We start from the raw sequence: 23,497 nt of genomic DNA, 5'->3' as shown, positions 1-23,497 counted from the left end.
CAGACGTCAAATCGGGGACCGAATATAGTAGTGTGGGCGGGAGGGCAGAGGGACAGAGGCGGAGGGGAGGCACAGCTCCCCACCCTACCTTGCCGGGGCTACGGAGAAGGCCGGCCACGCCTCCGCCTCCTCGTGACGTCACTCCCGCGCCAATGTTGGTGTGTCCCGTCTGCTTCGCACGCTCTTTGCAGTCTTACGGGTTGTCCCTTCGACCCCTCTCCAGCCACTCCTCCCGTGGGTCCAGCGGCCCGGGGCCCCAATTCGCGTCCCGAAAGCTGGAGAGCCGCGGGCCGAAAGAGGCGTGTGTGCAGCCCCGGGCGGGCTCCGGAAGGGCAGGCTGCGCGTGGCTGAGGAGGCGAGGGCAGAGCACCGCTGTTTGCGGATCCTCGCAGCGTGGCGCAGGTGAGCATTCGAACGACTCACTCCGGGCGGGCACGGAACCTGGCGTGTCCTCAAGGGATGTCCTGATGAAGAGGGCCCCCGAGCGTGCAAACTCTCCCTGCTGCAGGAAACCCGGGAGTGGAGTATGGCGTGATAACCTTTGCCCTTAAATTCTCTTTTTGGAGACTTGCCATCAGCGCCATCCGGGGTCTGCGGCAAGCGGCATGCTGGGGAAGACGTGTTGCTCCCCGGTCGGCACATTGACCAGCCTCCGGATTCCTTGCAGGAGGGGACAATACCGCTGAACAATTAATGCACCAAATAAAGCGAATCAGTTAATGTGCGACTGTTAGTGAATTGGATTTGTGTTGCGCGCTGCTTCTGGCATCTTTTTTCGTGGAGGTGCCCCCTGCGCTTCTCGACCTAATGTGGTATATTATGTGGTCCTCTCTCTCTTTAAACTGTGACCTCTTTGTAGGCAGTGACAGAGTCCTCTCTTGTCTTCAGATCCTAGCACTTACCAAGAGCTTAGTAGGTGTTTGTGTAGGCCACAAACCGGGTCATGGGATTAATTAGATATTGTGCAAAGAATTGAAACTGTATTGACAGCAACAGAGCTAACCAGTGAATAGTTTAATATTAAATATGAGCAAAAAGGAGGGAAAGACTGTTTTCATCTTGGGGGACAGAGAGAACAGAAATGCCATGTCCTCAAGCAGGAGGAACTCACTTGAATAGGATAATAGCAGTACTTCGATTTCCAGGTTGTGTTTGATGTGCTTGTGAGACATCCTGGTGATAATAGCAGAAGGTTGAAAATGTGGGTTCGTTGTTCACTTTGGGGACGGTCAGAGCGAGACATTTAGATCTAGTCAGCACATTAGTGAGCTGCCTGGTACTTGTAGTCATGGGCACAATAATTAGCCAAGAGGCGAAAGACTGGAGGAGTTGCCAGAAATTTCATAGAGGATGATGGGTGTGAAAAGTTAAAGAAGTTTTTTGAGCTTAGAAGGGTTGGGTTGGTGCGAGGTAAATTAATAGCTCACCTTTGTCGGTGATTTTGGAAGCTCTGTGACTTGAGAACTCCAGTTGTTTGCTATGTTTGTCACGCAGGGTCCAATCAGGAAAGTAGAAACCACACAATATTTCAACTGAACTTAGCATGAAGAATTGGTTAAGTAGCTATTTGAGGAATAAGAAGCAAAAGAAAGCAGTGAGGTAACATAAAATGTGAACTGATGAAGGTAGCTGTAACACTTAGTTTAGGGCTTAGGTTGAAAACAAGGGAAGATGGAGTTATCATGACCTAATCTTGGAGGAGAGGCATCGTAAAACTGGACTCTGACTTCAGGTGTTGATGACTCCGAAATTCAGAAGAGTCCTGTGTTCTGGATTTCAGTGTCTGGAGAGAGACTGCCGGGTTAGTGCTAGTGTCGTTTGGAGTGGGGCTGATGAGGTTGGTGCTGGGAGTGCCAGGGACTGGGACCAAGGGCCCCTCAAGGATGGAGGCCCATTGCTGGGACGACAGTGACTGGTGTAGCAAGATAACAGGAAAAAGTCTTCAGCTCTTTCCGTCTCAATCCTCCATATTCTTATCCTGGGGTCTCTCGACCCCAGGGATATACAGGTTTTTGGTTAATAGAGTCCAAGTTCACAGGAGGCATAGGAAGACATTTGATGATCTGATAATAGCGACAGTAACAGTGTGATTATTAGATAAACTGGCATCAAAGACACACTGGAGACTCTACATTGGACCCCTTTGCCCATCTGTTCTCTTTTCTTCCTTCTCTATCACTCGCTTACTCCTCTGTAGCCAGGCATTCTCTCATCTCACATCTAGCCATCCTTTCAGATCTGTGTCAGTGGTCATCTGTATGATGTTGAAAGATAAAGATATGTAATTTTTAAATTTCCTGAAAAACCAAGCTTTCTATCTAGAATTAGATCTAAATTAAAAACCTACATGATATAATACCAGTTCAAATAATTTCCAGAAGCTCTTGAATATAAATGTCACCAAAGCTTACAAAACCATTGTTGGCCTTGATTTTCTTCCTCACTCCCACCATGTGATGTATGGTCTTGCCTTCCTCTTAACCCACATTACATGTTGTACTTTCATATTACGCTTACCATTATGTGCTGTAGTAGTATGAAGATGAACTCGTCTTTATTCTTGCATTGTCGTATGTATGAAATGCAAGATGAGAGAATTCATCTTGGATTAAGGTGATAATAAAATTAAGGTGATAATAAGGCCATTGTGGTCTGTATGTTGCTACCCCTAACATAAATTAGGGACTTCCAGTTATAAACTGTATAAACTTTAAAGGTATCTGAATATAAATATCCAGTATGTTAAAATTCATTTGTTTTTTTCTCTTAGCTAATGTTATATATTTAAGCAGGTTTGATTTTGCCAGACCAGAATAGGTTTCCTATTTATCATTCTTTTTTCACCTTTTCTATTGCACTGATAAAAACCAGGCCAGGAAAGCCAAATTATGTGAAGTACTTATATCAAGTTAACAAGCTCCTCAATATTTATTGGTCATTGTGAGTGCCGTAATATCATAGTGCCTTTTTTCCCTCTCTGAGAACAGTAATGGAAAACTAGTTTACAAAGAAATTTACCTGGTAATATTAAAGCCATTTTATTCTAGATTTTATTCAACTGATAGGATATGTATACTGATTTTTATATGATTTTATTTTATTATTTTTTAAATGTTTATTTTGAGACAGAGAGAGAGTGTGCAACGGGGGGAGAGGCAGGGAGAGAGGGAGAGAATCCCAAGCAGGTTCCACGCTGTCATCACAGAACCTGACGTGGGGCTTAATCTATGAGCTTTGAGATCATGATTGGACGCTCAACAAACTGAGCCACCCAGACACCCCTGATTTTATAAATCAGTCAGGTTATAAAGATACTCAAATATGCAAAAATAAGATGTTTTCTTATTTATTTTGATCTTTTCACCTTTCCTGAGGAATAACTGATGTTAAATCTTTTTGAAGAAAAATTTTAAAGTTGAGGATCTTGCCTCTCCCAAAGGGTAAAAACATAAAGTAGATTTCAGAACCTCCGTTTGTAGACCATAAGTAAACAAAAGGAGTTGGTGAGGTTGTGACCACAACCCTCTGTGGGTTCGGATTAGGTCTTTTTCTTTTTTTCTTGGTTATTCTAACTACCATGTCCCTGCCCCTATATCATTTTGCTTAATTTGAGTGTCATTTGTCACTATTAAGCAGTTCCTTTCTCTCAGAGTAAGAATTCTTCATCAAGAGATATTTGTACTTTCAGGAATTGCTTCATCATGAGAAATCTAAAGTTACTTCGGACCCTGGAGTTCAGGGATATTCAGGCTCCAGGGAAACCTCAGTGCTTTTCTCTCCGAACTGAACAGAAGACAGTGCTCATTGGCTCAGACCATGGACTGATAGAAATAGACCCTGTCACAAGAGAAGTAAGTTACTTTTTCCAAACTTACTTCCCCCATAATCCTTATTTTAAATCTTACTGAATTTGTATCCTCCTAAATGAATATTCCCATTGCCTTATATTGATGTCATATTAGATATTACTTGAATAGTAACCTGCCTTTAACTCTACTTGTGTTTCAAATGTAAGTTGGCAAAACTCTGACGTTATATTTTGTGTGGGTGCTCTACTTTTTACCCCTTCTATCATGTAAATACTGTTTATAACAGTGGATCACAACTGGGAATGCAAATGAAAATTGCAAATTTAAAAGCTCTTTGAGTTGATTCTGATATCTTCCCTTAACTATATTTTGCTACTTATGTATTTTAGGTAATTACATTCTTAGTTCTTTTCCCCTATACTATAGAAATTTCAGAAAACCATAGTTACTAGCTTTATATTTTATTGGGCATTTTTTGAGACCAGGCTTCTTGCTTTTGTTTAGTATTTGTTTGGCAAAAAGTCCCATAAACTACCTTTTTTTTTTTTTTTTTTCGTGTTATTTTTAAGCAGTCTCTATCCCCAGCATGGGGCTTGAATCTACAACCCCGAGATTTAAGAGTCACGTGTTCCACTGACTGAGCCAGCCAGGCATCCCCGCGAACTATTTTTTTTGTTGTTAAAGATTGTAGGGTTGTAATATTTCTCAAATGAAGGTTTGGATTTTAATCTAGAAAAAAAAAATTTTGAAAACTTTTATATTAGAAAAGAAGCATCAAAAAGTCATTTATTTTTGGAAATGTTATGAATTGGTCTTGAAAGTCTATTGGCCTAACTTGCTAATGCGTTTGTTTTGGTGAAAGGTGAAAAATGAAATTTCTTTAGTGGCGGAAGGCTTTCTTCCAGAGGACGGAAGTGGCTGCATTGTTGGCATTCAGGACTTGCTGGATCAGGAGTCTGTGTGTGTGGCCACAGCCTCCGGAGATGTCATACTCTGCAATCTCAGCACATGCCAGGTAAGTGGAAGGGTCCAGTGAGGAGGAAATCTCCAGCAGCCTCAAGCCACGTGTTTTGTGTAGAAGTTGAAAAAACAGGAGCCATAATACTTAAGCATTTTGCAAATGAGAGTCTTTGCATTATGTATTTCTTGACAAAAAGTTGTTGGCCTGGCTGTAGCTGTACTGTAGCTATATGTTAGCTGTATTTCTAAAGCTCACTTTTGTCTACTGATGGCAGCTGGAATGTGTGGGGAGTGTGGCCAGTGGCATCTCCGTCATGAGTTGGAGTCCTGACCAAGAACTGGTGCTTCTTGCTACAGGTAAGCTTGTCCCTGGTCTCTCGCTCTGACTTTTATAAAACAGGACTCATAATACCTTAAAGGCTTAAGTTTTGGGGTACTTATTCAGAAAATTTCTTTGAACAGTGATAGCATCGTTATAATCTAGAGGGAATTTGTTCTTTTTGACTTAAACTTCACCTCTTAGTATATTGTTTTAAAAAATTATTTCTCATAACTGTTTCAATTTTTGGAAATGAGAAACAGTCCTAAAACTTGGAAAATCTCTGAGGTCCACAGTAAAATTGTCAGCAATATTTAATCTATTCCAAGAGCAAGAATTGTTATTAAACAGATTCTAAAGACTGCTCTTCCAGCTCTTCCAGGACCTCTTCAGAAGCTCTTGAAAACTACTTTTTTTCCCCTTTGAGTCTGTTCATTCCAGATGAGCTTCTGTAAATTGGCACCCCTGATGAGGTATGTCTTTGAAGAGATAACCTTGGTGAAGTGTGAAGTTAGTGGAGGAGGGCTGGTGGACTTCCATGTTAGCTTTCATAAACAGTTGAGAATAAGCACCAGGTAACTTACCTAGGCAGGCAGAGCTGTTTTGTTGTTTTTTTCCTTCAAATGAGAGTCAAAATATTTTGAGCGAATTGTGCCTTTCCTGTTCTCACTCTAAACTCCTCCACTCCAGCCCTGTAGCTTCCAGTGCTGTAGATACTTATGAAATAGCACATTTGTTATGTGAAAACAAAATCATTCTTGTTTGTGCCCACCCAAGGTCAACAGACCCTAATTATGATGACAAAAGACTTTGAGCCCATCATGGAACAGAAGATCCACCAGGATGATTTTGGTGAAAGTGAGTATAGCTTTCTTTGAAACATTTTGTGACCTGAAGTTCCTCTCAGGTTTGATCATTTTCAGAAACCCAAAGAACTATGAAAGGTGAAGCTTCATGCATCAGTGTCTGGTAGCCCAGGTCCTTTAGCCCTTTCCAGACCATACAAGGCATTCCTCCGGTGTTTGCGGCTCTGAGAGTTCAGGTTGCCAGTAACCTGGGGAATAGAAATCTGCTTAATGTCACCTGCATAGTTGTTACCAAACCTCAGGGCAGGCTTAGGCTGGGGCTTCAATGAAAGGAACTGTGCTAGCAAAAATAAAGCGAGCATTTCTGGGGTACAGTTTTGGGGCAAAAACAAGAGAGGTGGGATAGAAGGCCGATTTCTTTGTTCCTACTGATTGGACCCGAATCTCCATTTTCATGGGAACCATCAGATTGTTTTCTTCCTAAGTATTGAAAGGGGAGAAGAGAGGAGATGTTTATTGAGTATAGGAAGCTTTGGCCATCACAAAGGCACCAGGTAGATGGCCCGGTTGAGGAAAGGGATGGGGGAGAAGGGATTTTAACTTTTACTGATTACTGACCTCATGCCTTCTTGTTCTCCCAACTCTGAGAAGTCATTTAGAAAGTTGCTACTCATTTATTTATTCAAAAATAATTTATTCAGAGATAATTTTTGAGTACGTACTGTGAACACAGCGGTGTGTTTGGTGGTGTGGATAATTCAGATTTTCCTTTAAGGAGTCCCATAATAACATGTGTAGGTATTAGGGTAGTATGAGGGGAAGGGAGCAATGGAGAGGGAGGACTTGAGAAGGCTGGCTTGAGCTGAGTCTTGGCTAAATTGGTGTGGGGTACGTGACAGTTGAGGGTAGGGGTGTGGTGTAAGCAAGGAAATTCATCCATTCCCAGGCATGGATGCTTCATAGACACGACATGGCTTACTCAGGCAGCCGTGAGTACTGTTGTATTGCTGCTGGCAGGACATGAGTGTGAATTGAAATAAACAGGATAGATTTTGATTAAATTTGGACAGGTTTTGATGATGCCGGATTTATTGGTTGATTGGTAGAGAGGGAAGAGACTGGAGACAGGGTGATCAGATAGGGGTAGTAAAAGAAACGGGTAAGAGATAAGGAAGGTGAATGTGGGGCCGAAAGGTGGAATGAATTCAGGAAAAATTTGATTTTCAGGGAGGACGGGGATACGTTTTTAGAATTATCTGAGAAATGTTTTTGGAATACGTATACATGATTCCCCTCCTGTCTTCGCCAATTAGAAATAGTAGTTAGAATGTGAAATAAACGGGTTTGGGTATGTGAGGTGAGGAGGAAAGAGTTTAGTGGGGCTCCAGTCAGAAGCTCAGGTGATGGGAATAAAGATGCCAGTAACTGAGAGGGAAGGTAGGGAAGTGCTGACTTGTAAGCGGTAGATGGTGAGTTCTGTTCTGGATTTATTTAAGGGCCATGTGGGATCACCATGTGGAGTAGGCAAATATAAGGGGTTGAAGCTCAGGAGAGGTCAGAGATGTGGATTGGGAGTCAGTGGCATGTAGGGAATCTTTACAGTCTTGGGAGGAGGTCAACTTACTCAGGAGCAGGTGTGGTGCTGGAAGAGTCTAGGATCTAGGGTGGGACTCCTGGGCATCCTTTTTGAGGACAGCCACAGAGGGAGTAACCAGCACACCTTTGGATGACAAAGTGCACTGGGCCTGGCTAATCCCACTGACTTTTTCAGAAGAAACTTAATAATAGAGTGTAAGTCAAGGGAGAGGGGGTCCAAGTCAGGGTCGTAGGTCTTAGACATATATTTGTCTCATCACTCTGTGATTGTGGTGAATAGATATTTTCCCTGTAACCCAGGGGTTGACAAACTTGTTCTGTGAAGGGCGGGATAGCAGTTATTTTCAGCTTTGCAGGCCACATGGCCTCTGTTGTAGTTACTCACCTCTGCTGTTTTAGCGTGAAAGCAGTTACAGACAATACATAAAAGAATGGGCATGGCTGTGTTTCAATAAAAATTTATTTGTAAATGTAGATACAGGCTGTAGTTTACTGATCCCTGCTCTCACCCCATCACTTATTGTCTGATCCCATTGGAAAAGTTCTCTTGCTTCATTCGTTGGTCCTTTACATCTCTGGAAACTCTCAGATAGAAGCACAGGGCTGTGCACCAGGGTAAGCATTGCTGTTCATAGACAGATGCAAGGTGTGGTATTGTAGTACTCCCATGTACCTATGCAGAGCACACAGGAATTGGTCATGCTGACCTGTAATATATAGAAATTACGAGGGGGAGGGGAAGGAAAAACAAAAAAAAAAGAGGTTAGAGACGGAGGGAACCAAACCATAAGAGACTCTTAAAAACTGAGAACAAACAGGGTTGATGGGGGGTGGGAGGGACGGGAGGGTGGGTGATGGGTATTGAGGAGGGCACCTGTTGGGATGAGCACTGGGTGTTGTGTGGAAACCAATTTGACAATAAATTTCATATTTAAAAAAAAAAAATTACGAACAGCTCTGCTTCGTCAGAATCAATGGCAGGAGGGAAGTATTGGGTCCTGGATCTGCCTGATGCTTCCAGAGACATGTCAGTAGTACCTGTTGCAGGCGGATGCCTGATCCCGCCTACTGGAACAGAGGGTTGCATTATTTCAGCACCTGACTGCATATTTTATGCAAGAGAAACATTGTGATTTAGAGAGAACCTTAGGCTGGAAGGTGGACAGCCTGTGTTCTAATTTTGGCTTCTGCCAAATTTAGAGGGTCTCATTTTCTATCTATGTGAGGAGTGAATTCCTTAATCTACAGTCCCCACCACCACTGACAGGAAGGTTGGATACATTTAGTTGACCAAATAATTATAATCAGAATTTTATTCCTAGCTCTTGTGTTGAGTTTAATGTTCTTATCCATGGATGTATCTCGTAAATTCTTCATGTTTCATTCTTACTTGTGAAGTGGGAATTGTTGACTGTCCTTGAGGGAATTTAGAATATATGAGATGACAGTGAAGTGCTTTCCAAAATAAGACCATTTCAGATTCTTCAAAAATCACTGCTGTGTATATGGAACATTGGTTTTCAAATATTGAGTGCTAGTCAGTTTATTGAGAGGTCTCAGAGGACCCAAGTAATTGCCAGTGACCTACTTAATGAAGAATAGCAGTGGAACTGTTTTTATTTCATTTCATGTAGCTTATTGATTGTCTTGCCTGTTCTCTATCAATTGCTCTCTAGGCAAGTTTATCACTGTGGGATGGGGCAGGAAGGAGACGCAGTTCCATGGATCAGAAGGTCGGCAAGCGGCCTTTCAGGTGCAAATGGTAAGATTGGTCTGATGGAAACAACCTTGACTGGAACAAATACAAGTTTTGCCAACTACCAGGAGCTCTTAGGTGTCCTGTTAGAGGCTGATAATGGATAGAGCTCTTCTGCTTTAGTAAAACTGAAACTTTAGAGCCCTCGGAATGAGTCATTCTAGAAAGACCCCTTTTCCTTTCTTATTGCCAAGTTGCTTTGTATTTTTTTTTCAGCGTAAGAATAATTATAACATACTCAGTTTAAAAAATATATCATCACAGATAGAAATGAAGTATTTTGTGTATCCCTCCCAGATACTCTTCCTTTCCTCCCCAGAAAGAGCTGCTATCCTGCATTCACTGTAGATCATTCTTATGTATGTTTTTATATTTTTCCTACATACGTAAGTTAGGTACTTTTTCTGATTTTTCCCTTTGGATGAAACTCTGTTTTCCTCTTCTCTGAATACATTTTTTTCCTTTTTTCTGAATACATTTTGAAGGTAGAACTATCAGAGTTATTGATAATGGATTAAATGTGGAATGAGAAGAAAGAATGATCCCAAGATTTGGGCTGAGCAAATAGAAAAGCGTATTACTTGTATCCATGTAGACGTTTCCATGAGCTCCGTGGGACAGGCGGATCAATAATGCGCCGCTTGTCATTTACATTTTCCATCTTTACTGATTGCTGGCTACAATCCGTGTGACTCCTATTTCATCTCAGCCTTTCACTAGGGGAAGGGTTTGTGTTCTTTGCCAATTGAGAATATGTCTTGTTAGGCTGCCTTGTGTATTCCCCGCTGTGCGGAGTGTGGTGCTCCTGCCATTCTGCTGCCCCCTGTCACGGGAGTGTGATAATGAATGCTCAGGTGATCTTTTGTCTCCTAGCCTGCAAATTTGGCCTCTGTCTTCAAGACTTCAAGACCTTCAGGACTGGGATATAAGTGGTGCTAGAGCCCTTTCTTGCTCCTGTACTGCGGAACACAGAACTCTTCCGTGTTTGCATCATTGCTGCTGGCTTTATTGCCTCTGATTTTTCTCTTCCTACCTTCCTCTCATCTTTTTAACTTGTCTCTGCACTGTTGTAAAGCTTATACAGTAATCAGATAACCAGAACTCTACCCCTTTACATTTAGGTAAACAGAACATCTATTTCCTTACCGTAGTTACCCAGTAGATTCCTCAGCTCATTATGTTTAATATCAGATCTGCAGCTCTTTTCCTCTGTTGCTGTGCTTGGAGGCCACTTTTTTTTTATGTGTGAAGATGGATTTTGTTTTGGTTTCTTGGTTTCTTGATGATTTCTGGGTCTGAGAAGCCTTCTAGAAGAGGACCTGAGGATTCTATGAAGTTGGTTTTCTAGATAGCTTAAATGTCATGTAAAAGATTTAACTTTAATAGTCTGGGGCTTGTTTGGTTTGGGGCCATTTAAGTCCCCCAGTAACATTTGTGTTTCTTCCTCTCTTTAGTACGAGTTGGCTTTGCCCTGGGATGACCATAGACCACAAGTGACCTGGCGTGGTGACGGCCAGTTTTTTGCTGTGAGTGTTGTTTGCCCAGAGACAGGTATGGAAATAAATTGCAGTTAAAGAAAATATTTTTTATTTTATTATTAAGTTCAAGAAGGTTTTCTTCTTAGGCTTTTTAAAATTATACATACGAGGTGCTGCTTTAGATTTTAAGTGAATTTAGAGCTAAGAACTAAAAGAATTCTTTGAGGTCATCTGCTCCAGCCTCCTACTTGTGGGTACAAATTCTTAACAAGATTAATCTAATTAGCTTCGTAAAACCATGGCAGTTTTTATTAATAAGATGTTGGAACAGTTCTGACTTGACAACATTTTAAGTGTGTCTGTTTCTTTATTTTAACTCTACCTGCCACCCAGGAGCCCGGAAAGTGAGGGTATGGAACCGAGAGTTTGCTTTACAGTCCACCAGTGAGCCTGTGGCAGGACTGGGACCAGCTCTGGCTTGGAAGTGAGTGCGAGAAGAAACCTTGTAACTTCTTCCTCAGCGAATATTTTGGAACTGGGGTAGGGGTGGTGATACCTGTTGGGTACAGGTGTTTATATAACACAAAAGGATATTAACGTTTACTCATTTGGCTGTAGGCCCATATCTTTCTCTTTGTAGTTTTTCTGAAGTCTGAATTCAATTTGAATAGTAGATTCACAGCTTCTTCACAGATGTCATTCCAAGATATACACATTTTACAGCTTATAGGGAGCTTCTGTATGAAATCCTTGTGTATAACAGAAAATGGTGCTTAGAAGGGAAGTCACAGTCTGCAAAGCTCTCAGGGGCAGTGGAGCTTTGGTGAAAATTAGGAAAAGGGCTTTTTTCTCGGCACAAGCCGCAAGCTCTTAGGCCAGAGGGTTCTGTTTGCTGAGGAACATGCAGGCTGGATCTGGGCCCAGTAAACTTCTTGCTTAGTGTCCGCAACTGCCCTGGTTAAAGACAGAAGTGTCTCCTCTGTCTCAGTAGCATCTGTTATATGCCAAACCCCTAGGTCTCTGAGTTTCAGACATCTTTTTCCCACCTGTATTTGAGTGACAATTGGATGACAGAGCAAAGAGAGAAAGGTATTGAAGTTAAAGCTATAGAGACAAATACGAACAGGATGAGGTGACTGGGATGTTTTAAGTAGGCTGAGAAGTCTTAAATACCTGTCTGAGCATGGCATAGTTGCTGAAGTCATAGATAGAAGGAGAAATACATTATGTTTTTATGGGATGTAATATTTAGAATAGAATAGTTTAAATAATGCATTGGTTTTTTAAAAAGTCACACTGGTGCAATCTAAATCTGTAGTCTTGGGGGACAGATGGAGCCTTTGAGCAAATCACGAAGAGGCACTCTATCCCCTGGGCAGGTGGAGTACGTCACTAATGTGAACTGCTTGCCAAGAGTCACGTGGGCTTTAAACCTTCCTTGGGTAGAGGTTTTCTGTTGGAAAAATCGTTTCTCTGACTTTCGTCTTGTTCTTAGCAGTTGGCTGCACTTTTGGACATTCTGACACTCAATGTTTGCGTTAAGGCCCTCAGGTAGTTTGATTGCATCCACACAAGAGAAACCCAGTCAGCAGGATATTGTGTTTTTTGAGAAAAACGGCCTTCTTCATGGACATTTTACACTTCCTTTCGTCAAAGATGAGGTTAAGGTAAGTGCCTGAGTTGTTTCACCATCAAATTTAGGAGACTTTCCTCAGCTGTAGAGGTTTCTGTCTGATGTGGGCATATAAAACAGAAGCTCCAGAGTAGATAGTAATAAAAATAGTGGCTTCTTATAATTGAATTTTTTGTTGTGAAGGATGTTTTGCAAAGAAATGGCAGTCTTTCTTACTCTAGTTAAAACATAGATAGAAATAGAAATCCTAATTAGTATTGTTTATTTGGACAAAAACATAATGCTTCCAATGATAGATACTTTTCATTGATAACATTTAAACCTTAAGCCACTTGTGTACCATTAGGATTTTTACTGAAGCAGAAACACTGAATGGTGATCTTTAATTATGTAAACATAAAAATGATTTAAAATTATGTTACATTTATGGGGCACCTGGGTGGCTCAGTTAAGCGTCTGACTTCAGCTCAGGTCATGATCTTGTGATTGATGAGTTTGAGCACCCCCCTCCCCCCGAATCAGGCTCTGTGCTGACAGCTCAGAACCTGGAGTCTGCTTCATATTCTGTCTCCCTCTCTCTCTGCCCCTCGCCTGCTCGTGCTGTCTATTTGTCAAAAATAAATAAATGTTAAAAAAATAAATACAATTATGTTACATTTAAATTAAGAACTTAAGCTAAAGGTTGAGAGAGGAGTTTAATGAACTCCCATGTCCTTACTTTCAACAGATACTAGCATTTTGCAGAGCTGTTTTCATCCAATCACCACTTTCTAGCCTAAACACACACACACACACACACGCATACGCATGCACGCACTCACACATTTTTGTTTCTTGGGGTTTTAATTTTAGAAATTGTATTTTTAATATCCATTTCTAATAGTTAAGAAAATACTTTTCTTTGTATAGCCAGAAATCCATGATCACACCTTACAAAATTAGTAATAATTCCTTAGTAGTACCTAATACCTAGTCCATATTCAAATTTCCCTGATTGTCTAAGACTGTTGACTTGCATTTGGTTAAGTCTCTCTCTATCTCTCTCTCTCTCTCTCTCTCTCTCTCTCTCTCTTTTTGGTTGTTAAGTCTCTTAAATTTTTAACCACAGTGCATTTTTTTTAAAGTCCCCTGCATATAATGATCTATTACGTAGATTTGTAGGTTCTGTAGGTTCATACTGATTTTGTATGTTCATACTGATTCTGTAGGTTTATAATTTATTGCTAGGGATCAGCTCAAGTGTTTGGTTTGTGAGAGCAGGGAATTTAGCTCTCGTAAAGATTATGAAATATGTGCATAGTTAAAGGCCAGTGACATGTCTTTTTTCCCTACTAGGTAAACGGCCTGTTCTGGAATGCAGATTCCACTGTGCTTGCAGTTTGGCTGGAGGACCTTCAGAGGGAAGAAAATTGCACTCTAAAAACCTATGGTAAGACAGCACTAGTATCTCAGCTTTATGCCACATGAGATGTAATTGAAAGTAGGCTGTGAAGTTGCCTTTACCCCTTCTACTTAGTCCTGTAGTGGAATCAGAGATAACTGAGGGGGTAGGTGGAGATGAGGGAGTGGTTTGGTTTTGATTATTTATGAATTTTAGTCAGGTATCAGTCAGGGTTCTCTGTAGACATTAGACTCGGGGGACAGGCTGGCAGGTTGGAAATACAAGAGTTGATGTTGCAGTCTTGAGTCCCAAATCTGTAAGGACAGGCATGTAGTCTGGAAACTCGGGCAGGTTCTGTGTTACAGTCTGGAGAAAGAATTCCTTCTCTGGGAAACCTCAGTTTTTGCTCTTAAGGCCATAAACTCTTAAGGCCATAACTCTTTGCATGAGAGCTACCCACGAAATAATCTTTTGTTTTTAAAGTCAGTTGATTTTAAAGCGTGATCACATCTACAAAATACTTTCCAGCAACATCTAGACTAGTGTTTGATCAAATGGCTAGACAGCATAGCCTAGCCAAGTTGACATGTAAAATTAACCATCACAAGTCATTGCTTTCTCTGCATGGATGGTGTTATGCAGGAAGTTGAAGTGCTAGCCAAAGGAAAACTGTAGCAGCGAAAGACAAATGGCATTAGATATAAGTAAGAGTCGTCTGTATGCCTTTTTAACTGTAGATCACATTGTAAATATGTATTTTTCGGTGTATGTGTAATATGTGAAAACATTAGAAAGTAAAGATGAGAAGAAACAAAAGTTATTCCATAATTCTTTTGCTCAGTAATGAGCACTGTTAAAATTTTCTTGTGTTCCATATTTTATGTGCGTGTATCGGTATGGCTGTGATCTCATTCTTGTTAAGTATATAGGCATGATACGTGTCGTTTTATAACTTGTTTTTACTAAGTCACAAACACGTTTCCATTTCACATACCCATCAGCGTAATTTTAAATTGCTGTATGGTATTTGTGCCACACCTTATTAAATCTCATGCTATTAGGCGTTGAAAGTTTTGTAATTTTTTCATATCAACAGCAATGCACCGAATCGCTTTGTTCATAAAGCATTCACTTATTTTTTAAGTGGCTTCCAAACTTTTAATCAACAGAACTTTTTCTTTAACTGGAATATTATTTAAAAGCTCATTTATTCATTCATTCATGACACAAACCTCAATGCTGGCTGCTCCGTTAGAAAAAAATTATTATCCAGGCCTCATCTCAGAGTTGGAGTCAATGTGTTAGAATGGGGACCAGGGGCGCCTGGGTGGCTCAGTCGGTTAAGCGTCCGACTTCGGCTCAGGTCATGATCTCACGGTCCGTGAGTTCGAGCTCCGTGTCGGGCTCTGTGCTGACAGCTCAGAGCCTGGAGCCTGTTTCAGATTCTGTGTCTCCCTCTCTGTGACCCTCCCCCGTTCATGCTCTGTCTCTCTCAGTCTCAAAAATAAATAAACAAAAAAAATTTTAGAATGGGGACCATACATCAGTACTTAATTAAAAAATAGGGGCACCTGGGTGGCTCAGTCAGTTAAGTGTCTGATCTCGACTCAGGTCATGATCTCATGGTTCATGAGTTTGAGCCCTGCATCAGGCTCTGTGCTGACAGCTCAGAGCCTGGAGCCCGCTTCAGATTCTGTGTCTCCCTCCCTCTCTGCCCCTCCCTGCTTGTGCTCTGTCTCAAAAATAAATAAACATTAAAAAATTTTTAAAAGCTCCCAGGCAATTGTTAACGTGCAGCCAGAGTTGAGAACCAGTTTTGAGCCAGGGTGTCAAGGGCTCGTGCTGTGATACGCTCAGGACAAAAGTGTTGCACAAGAAGTCACATCATCTGTCCTCATAGAGCATGAGTACGTGGTCTAACTTAGCAACCCACAGATAGGTAGAAGTGTTCTAATAGCTTAATTAGAGAACTAGGTTACATTCGCTGTGGTTGCTAGGTTAATTAAGAATTAGCAGGGAGGGGCCGCCTGGGTGGCTCAGTCAGTTAAGTGTCAGACTAGGTTTCGGCTCATGTGATAATCTCATGGTTCGTGAGCTCAGGCCCTGCATCGAGCTCTGTGCTGATATCACAGAGCCTGCTTGGGATTCTCTCTTTCCCCCTCTCTCTGCCTTCTCTCTTCTCTCTGTCTCTCAAATAAACAAAGCAAACAAACAAAAAAAAAAAGAGCAAGGAGATGTTTAAAGAAAAGAAATTCCTTAATACAGTTAAGGTATTTGTTTATATGTGTTTTCTCTTTAATAAAGGTTGGTTTCAACATGATCAGGTCTTTTCCCCCGAGCTTTATTGAGATTTAATTGCTATTACAACATTGTGTAAGTTCAAGATGTATACTGTGATGATTTGATACACATATATATTGTGAAATGTTTACCATAGTAAAGTTGGTTAACATGCTTCATTCACTTCACGTAATTCCCGTTTTGGTTGTTGTTAAGGTGAGAACATTTAAGACCTACTCTCATAGCAACTTTCAGGTACGCAATACAGATCGTTAACTATGGTGACCATGCTGTCTGTTAGGTCCCCTGAAGTTGTAACTGAAGGTTTGTGCTCTTTAACCAACATCCCCCCATTTCCTTCCCACCCCAGGATTAGGTCTTATTCTTTTAACAGATGTTGGAAGGGATAATTGCTGATAAAGGATGAGTACTGATCTTCTTTGGATAGCTGAATCATGCTTAATACCAGATAGCGGTGGACATAACTGCACGTAAAGTGCCTGGGAGAAAATAATAAGTGTCTTGAGCCTAAAACAGCATAGTGATAGTAATCTAGTACACTTGGATTGAGTGGTTTATTTTTTATTTTTATTTTTTTATTAAATATAATTCATTGTCAAATTGGTTTCCATACAACACCCAGTGCTCATCCCAACAATGCCCTCCTCAGTGCCCATCACGCACTTTGCCCTGTCCCCCACGCCCCATCAACCCTCAGTTTGTTCTCAGTATTTAAGAGTCTCTTATGGTTTGCCTCCCTCCCTCTCTGTAACTTTTTTTTTTCCCCCTTCCCCTCCCCCATGGTCTTCTGTTAGTCTGGAGTCTTAGAACCTTGACTACCCTACGTTCTCCTACAAATGGACCTTGAGAGCTTGTTTGGCGGTTCTAGCAGGGGAGTGCAGCTACTCGTATACCCTTGACTGAAGAACGGTCCTCCTCTATCAGGGAAGGTCGTCCTCTTGGAGTGCGCAGCTTTGGGAAGGACACACATGGAGTGGTGAGGGAGGAAGGGGACACCGGAGCCACCCAGATCAGCTGAATCAACCCTAGCAGTCAATGGGGTGACAGATGTCACAGCCAGATCGCCCTCACATCCAGGATTGAGTGTTTTAATACTTTTAATCTAATTGCCAAATTTTCTTCTTTCTAAATCTTTATGAAAAAACAACTCACTAAAGCACTGTTGTCCTAGTACCTTTCTGTCCTCACAATCCTAAAGTTTGAAAGTAGAGGGAAACTGAACATGTGTGCTTCTGACCTTAGCTTATCCCCATGGAAAACTACTTTTTGACAGTTATTATTGTTAATATTATGATTTTAATGAAGAGGCTGAGCAGGAAAGGTCATCTGAAAAAGAAAAAATTCTTCCCCATCTAGCAAGTGGCATGAAGTCTGGTCCTCCAGCCTGATGGCCTTCGTCTCATCTCCCCCTTGCAGTGCAGCTCTGGACTGTTGGGAACTACCACTGGTATCTCAAGCAAAGTCTGCCCTTCAGCACCTGTGGGAAGAGCAAGCTGGTGTCTCTGATGTGGGACCTGGTGACCCCGTACCGGCTGCATGTTCTCTGTCAGGGCTGGCATTACCTCTGCTATGACTGGCACTGGACGACTGACCGGAGCTCAGGAGATAATTCGAGCGACATGGCAAATGTGGCTGTCATTGATGGAAGTAAGGAGCTGGAAAGCGTGTCCATGAGCCTGTAGGGGGTTCTGAGTCTGTTCGTGTAGATGTCATGGTTTGACTAAAACTGGAGAATTTTGATTTGTTTGGTGCTTTGGTTGTTTGGTTTATTTTTAGTTATTTGTTGTTTTGATTGGATGGGAATGCCCCCAGTGGGGGCTTGTATTCTCCTGAGAACCATAATCCTTCCTCCTCATCCTTACCCCTGCCCAGCCCAACTCCATCCATGGTCTTCACGAATTTACTTGTCTGGCCTCTGAAGACGTTGAACATTTTGACTTCAGGTACAGAGGACAACAGTAATCTTGTGGCATTGGGTGTGTCAGTCTTACCTTTTTGCTCTGACACAGATTTACACTGATCCTTGCACCACTCCACGTGGGTTGCTTTGTTATTTGGTATAATATTTGTTAATTATATAATCTCCAATATGTTCAATTCAAGTCACAGACATCTGTCTAGTATGAGGATTGGTTGGTGTATTTTGTTTGATGAGGGGGAGGAAATTGGAGCAAGAAGGGGTTACTTCAATAGACAGTCTACTTACCGCTGGTAACGTAAAGGAAAACTTGTTGCTAAGGTTGTGATGTGCGGTGGTGTGCTAATTTTGTTCTAATTAGTTCTAATTTGTTCTAATCAGTAGTCCTAATACTGATTTTACAATCATATGCTCTGTACAGAGGACTTAATCAGGTATGTCTTATTATTGAAAACATGTAGGGAAATGTTTCAAGGATTTGGAAGGGAATCATTCCCTCGGTTCATTGGCTTGGTTGCAGGCCCGGGTTTCAAGCTAGAACTCTTGGCCATCTGGCCCTCGTTTGCAAGAGTTGGACTGCTCCATGCCTGAAGGTTACACACTCAGTTTTCCTTGTGTACTGTGTTTAAGTTTATTTATGATAAAAGCACCAAACATTTTTAGAAACTGCTGTGTATTTTCTACCACCATTATTAGATAGTGGTGCTGTGCTGTCAGATGCTTACTTTACAAAGGACACATCCACTTACCTAATCTCGTCTTCTTTCTCACACACAGGCAGGGTACTGGTGACGGTCTTCCGGCAGAGTGTAGTTCCACCTCCCATGTGCACCTACCGGCTGCTGCTCCCACACCCTGTGAATCAAGTCATGTTCTCTGCACACCCCCAGAAGAGTAATGACCTCGCGGTCCTAGATGCCAGTAACCAGATTTCTGTGTATAAATGTGGTATGTTCAAAAACTGTTACAAGATGTTCTGAACCAAGTTCCTTCTGCACAAAAGCAGATTATACTATGGTGTTGCCTTGGTGGTGCCTTGCCAGTGTTTTTAAAAATTGTGAAGTTTGTGATTAATGTCATTATTATGATGATATCTAATTGGCTTGTGGGGTTTGGAATGGGAAGGGGTTAATCCTAATTTGGTTTATAAAAGCAATTCGTTTTGCTTGTTGAACTTGAAAAGTTAGTTATTTAACAGTAACATTCAACCCTGGAAGTAGCATAGTATCTTAATGCATCTTGATCACATTTTACAGTTTTCATAGCCTTTTTCACATACTTGCAGTTGATCTCACAACCTTCCTATGAGTGGTGTCAGAGCTGGGGTTTTTCTGTTCTGTCGGGAGGGAAGAGAATGCCAGCATGTTTGCAGTTTGCTTGAGCAAGAGTGGACAAGGACCTTAGCTTAGGTGTTCTAGCTTCTAATCCACTTGCCCTTCCACAGTCCCATTGCTGCCAGCTTCTATTTGCTCTCTTGATTTTTTTATTTGTGAGTTCAGTGGCATGCTGTAAATTACACTGGCACGTGATACTATAGCCTTGTTTTCAAAGCGTCCTGAATCCCCAGCCTGAAAGGTATGCAGAAGTTTAAGAAAGAGGTTGAGATGTTATTTCTAGAATGCTTTATTGGTAAAGTGGATTACCTTCTAGAACCTATTAAATGAGGATTCAGTACCCTTAGTACCAGGGAAAATGTGTGTTGTTTACTACGATAGTGTCTGCATTTTTGTTTTCTAGGTGATAGTCCAAGTGTGGACCCTACGGTGAAACTGGGAGCTGTGGGTGGAAATGGATTTAAAGTTTCTCTTGGAACACCTCATCTGGAAAAGAGATACAAGTAGGTTGTTCTTAATTACCTTGGACCACGGAGAACAGCATTTAGTTCTAAATTCAGCCTACTCTTACTAACCTGTGCCTGTAGCTGAGTGGAACAAGTAGATTGAACCCCTGGGCTCTGGTTTTTCAGCCTGGTTCTGGAAGTCAGTTACCTGGATATCTGAATGCCATATGCTAATGGGTGACTGTGGAGCCAAGCTTTTAGCTGGCTTAGAACCCACTTCCTCTGACAGCCCTTGGCTCGCCAGGGAAAACCACACGGTAAAGGTGGAGATGAGGATGATAGGGCCAAGCTGCATATGCCTACATACCTGAGGGGGCCCATGTTGTTACCACACGGCAGACTGAATGCGGTCTCTGTTTTTGTCACATCCCGCACTCCAGAACTTGGGGTTGCTGTGTTTTGAGTCTCCTGGGTTGGAAATCAGAATGCATTTTCCCACTGAAACAGTAATATAAATGATTGGGTATAACTCAGTATCTCAGGTACACTGTAGACATTGTAAGATGACCCTGAAGCCAATTATTAATTATAATACCACTTCTGTGAGAATCCAGGATTTGATTATTCTATTTGATAAGCCCATGTTCTGAATTACTAAATACTGCCTCCTGAGATGATTTATTTGTAAGTTAGTAGGAATAATAAACAGGCTAAAATAAGTAGCTGAATTTAATAAGTAATATTTCTCTTAAATATATGCAATATGTTTAATAACTGTGTATAATGTGGGGGCTGTCTGTATAACGCTTAGTCATTTTCGAAGAACATTTATGTGGGTTGTTTCATTTCACAGAATTGAAACCACTTGAGGGCAGATTTAAGGCAAACTTGGAAGTGTGAGACAATTTGTTTTTTTATTTTTATTAAAAAAATTTTTTAATGTTTATTTATTTTTGAGAGAGAGACAGAGACAGAGGCTGAGTGGGTAGAGGCAGAGAGAGAGGGAGACACAGAATCTGAAGCAGGCTCCAGGCTCCCAGCTGTCAGCACAGAGCTGGATGCGGGGCTCGAACTCATAAACCATGAGATCATGACCTGAGCTGAAGTTGGACACTTAACCGACTGAGCCACCCAGGTGCCCCAGTGTGACAATTTAGAATATAGTATCATTTTTAAAAATTGAGTGAAGGATAGCTCCACATCATTTAGAAGATTTTATGAAGGACTTGAATACTTGGTCCTTAAAGAACAGATCTGGCTAGGACTGGCAGAGATGGACCAGGAACATTGGCTATGGTGGGCAGAAACGTGTTGGTGGGAACCAGAGGTGGGAAGGCCCCTGTGTGGGGAAGAACACAGTGGAGGGGCTGAGTCCAGGGAGAGCTGGTTGGGTGCGAAGAGCAGGGTAGTGATCCAGCTTCTTCAGTGCGTGCTGAGGACTTGCCACTTTAGCTAAAAGGCAGGATAAGTAGCCATTACGAGTTATTGCCTGATGTGGCAAAAACGTGCTCTCCTCTGATGTATTATTCTACAGGAGGAAGGTGTTAGAAGCCAAGATACCATCTTTCAGGCTAATTAGTCGTTTTGATGTGAAATACTTAAAAACAACACACTCTACTGAGACCCAGATATCTGCTGGAGCCTGTTTGAATGCTAATAAGTGGTGGCAGTGGACAACCTCTGGGGTTTGTTACTCTAGGGCCTAGGGCAGGTAATTTTCTTGTGTAGTCAGTTTCCTGAAGTATTCTTTTCAATATAAAGATCTCAATATAAGAAATCTAAGTAAATAGAAAAACATTTAAAAAAAAAATTTTTTTTTTTTAACGTTTATTTATTTTTGAGACAGAGAGAGGCAGAGCATGATTGGGGGAGGGTCAGAGAGAGGGGCACACACAGAATCTGAAGCAGGCTCCAGGCTCTGAGCTGTCAGCACAGAGCCCGGTGCAGGGCTTGAACTCACGGACCGTGAGATCATGACCTGAGCCGAAGTCGGATGCTAAGACTGAGCCACCCAGGTGCCCCGAGAAACATTCTTAAGCCAGGGAGACATAATTATGTTTGGATTTTGTACTGTTTGGATTTTGTAATATTTGGCATTACTTCAGGTTTTGTCGTTCCAAATTAGTTGACTGTGAGCAGGTGGTTCATTCTTCCTTCATTTAGAAAAATCTCAGTGATATTAAAGTTTTATTTATGTCTTGGATATTCTTCAATATTAAAACAGAATTCAGTTTGAGAATGGTGAAGATCAAGAAGCAAACCCATTGAAGCTAAGCCTTCTCACTTGGATTCAGGAAGATGTTTTCCTGGCTGTAAGCCACAGTCACTCCAGCCCGCAGTCTGTCATTCACCATCTGACTGTGATGCCTTCTGTGACGGATGATGAGCACGGACAGCTCAGTATTAGGTATTGTAGCACTTCCCTGTTATCACACAGAGTTATGTTTGTGTCTTTTCTGAGTATAGGACTTTTTCTGACTTCTGGGGGATGAGGTTAAGGGCAGTAACTTTGTTAAATATACTTAGCAAGGGGGTTAAGTGTCGTTTTGAGTCATGTCAAAATATAAACCTTAATATGTATCAAGAAGTGGTGAAACATAGGGCAAATACCAATAGATGGGGCAGAACCTTTTGTAAGATGCGATAAATTTTTTTTAACGTTTTTATATATTTTTGAGAGAGAGAGAGTGCATGTGCACATGCAAGCTGGGGAAGGGCAGAGAGCAAAGGGGACAGGATCCGAAGCAGGCTCTGTGCTAACAACAGAGCCTGACGTGGGGCTGGAACTCACCAGTTGTGAGATCATGACCTGAGGGTAAGTTGGATGCTTACCCTACCAAGCCACCCAGTCTCGGTCTATATCTGTGTGCTTCATTTGATATAGTGACTTTAAGATGCTTCTTCTGGCTTCCTCATCTATATGTTCTTTTTGGTGCTTGACTGCATTTACTATTAGAGAGTGTCTGTTTTTCTTTGCTAAATTTCACTGCTTCCTGGCCCCTGAGTTTTGCTTCGATTCCAGACTGCATCTCGGTCTCAAAACAGGTTTCATTTAATGGGTGCTGTTTTCTGTAACGCAAGCCCTGTTGTGAGGTCGATGGTGTTGCCTTGACAGCTCCAAGAATCCTCAGGCTTCCAGCGTCAAAACTTGGCACAATAAGCCTAAATTGATATTATTCCTCAGACTCATTTGTAATTCAGGATCTCCTGGTTAGATTTTAAGTCTGGAAACCCTTGTTGCAAAATTAGGAACCTCTCCTTACAGTATACACAAAACATAAGGTAGTCATTAACTCCTAACCTTTGACTCAAAGTGCTTCATATTTTTAAAAAGCTTTTTATGAATATGTCCGGATAAAAGATATGTTCTAGCTATATGCAACACTCATAGGTAGCCAGGAGCTTACTTTTAAAAAGCAGAGCAGATGGGAGGGATGGTGAAATAGGTGAAAGGGATTAAGGAGAGTATTTGTTGTGATGAGAGCTGGGTGATGGATGGAATTGTTCAGTCACTACATTGTACACCAGAAACGAATACAACACTATGTTACCTACACTAGAATTGAAATAAAAACTTAATAAAAATAAGGTAATAAAAAACAAGGCACTTTACATCAGAAATACCTAAATGGTACAAATTTCTGCTTCTCCAAATTTGAAATTTTTTAAAAAATTTTTATTTATTTTGAGAGAGAGTGCACATGCTCGTTGGGGAAAAACAGAGAGACTTCCAAGACTCTGTGCTGTCAGTGCAGGGGCT

General features: G+C 41.5%; 1 protein-coding gene across 4 annotated transcripts in view; it reads left to right on the top strand.

Moving 5' to 3' along the window:
• The first annotated feature begins 157 nt into the window (after window positions 1–157).
• ELP1 (elongator acetyltransferase complex subunit 1) overlaps window positions 158–23,497 on the top strand; it is a 57,893-nt gene continuing 34,553 nt past the window's right edge. For 2 of the 4 annotated variants that reach the window (XM_007094273.3, XM_042963294.1), the window contains exons 1-14: window positions 158–402; window positions 3,689–3,851; window positions 4,672–4,824; window positions 5,045–5,126; window positions 5,866–5,946; window positions 9,167–9,252; window positions 10,701–10,797; window positions 11,118–11,208; window positions 12,268–12,391; window positions 13,693–13,786; window positions 17,456–17,686; window positions 18,735–18,905; window positions 19,695–19,794; window positions 21,962–22,144. In XM_007094273.3, the coding sequence (XP_007094335.2) occupies window positions 3,702–3,851; window positions 4,672–4,824; window positions 5,045–5,126; window positions 5,866–5,946; window positions 9,167–9,252; window positions 10,701–10,797; window positions 11,118–11,208; window positions 12,268–12,391; window positions 13,693–13,786; window positions 17,456–17,686; window positions 18,735–18,905; window positions 19,695–19,794; window positions 21,962–22,144 (1,643 nt within the window). In that variant the 5' untranslated portion in view covers window positions 158–402; window positions 3,689–3,701. The remainder of the gene's footprint in view (window positions 403–3,688; window positions 3,852–4,671; window positions 4,825–5,044; window positions 5,127–5,865; window positions 5,947–9,166; window positions 9,253–10,700; window positions 10,798–11,117; window positions 11,209–12,267; window positions 12,392–13,692; window positions 13,787–17,455; window positions 17,687–18,734; window positions 18,906–19,694; window positions 19,795–21,961; window positions 22,145–23,497) is intronic. The other 2 variants (XM_042963293.1, XM_015543044.2) reach the window with 1 other exon arrangement.

Source organism: Panthera tigris, chromosome D4 (assembly GCF_018350195.1).
Source record: "Panthera tigris isolate Pti1 chromosome D4, P.tigris_Pti1_mat1.1, whole genome shotgun sequence".
NCBI classification, from domain to species: domain Eukaryota; kingdom Metazoa; phylum Chordata; class Mammalia; order Carnivora; family Felidae; genus Panthera; species Panthera tigris.
This window is presented reverse-complemented; position numbering and strand designations above follow the sequence as displayed.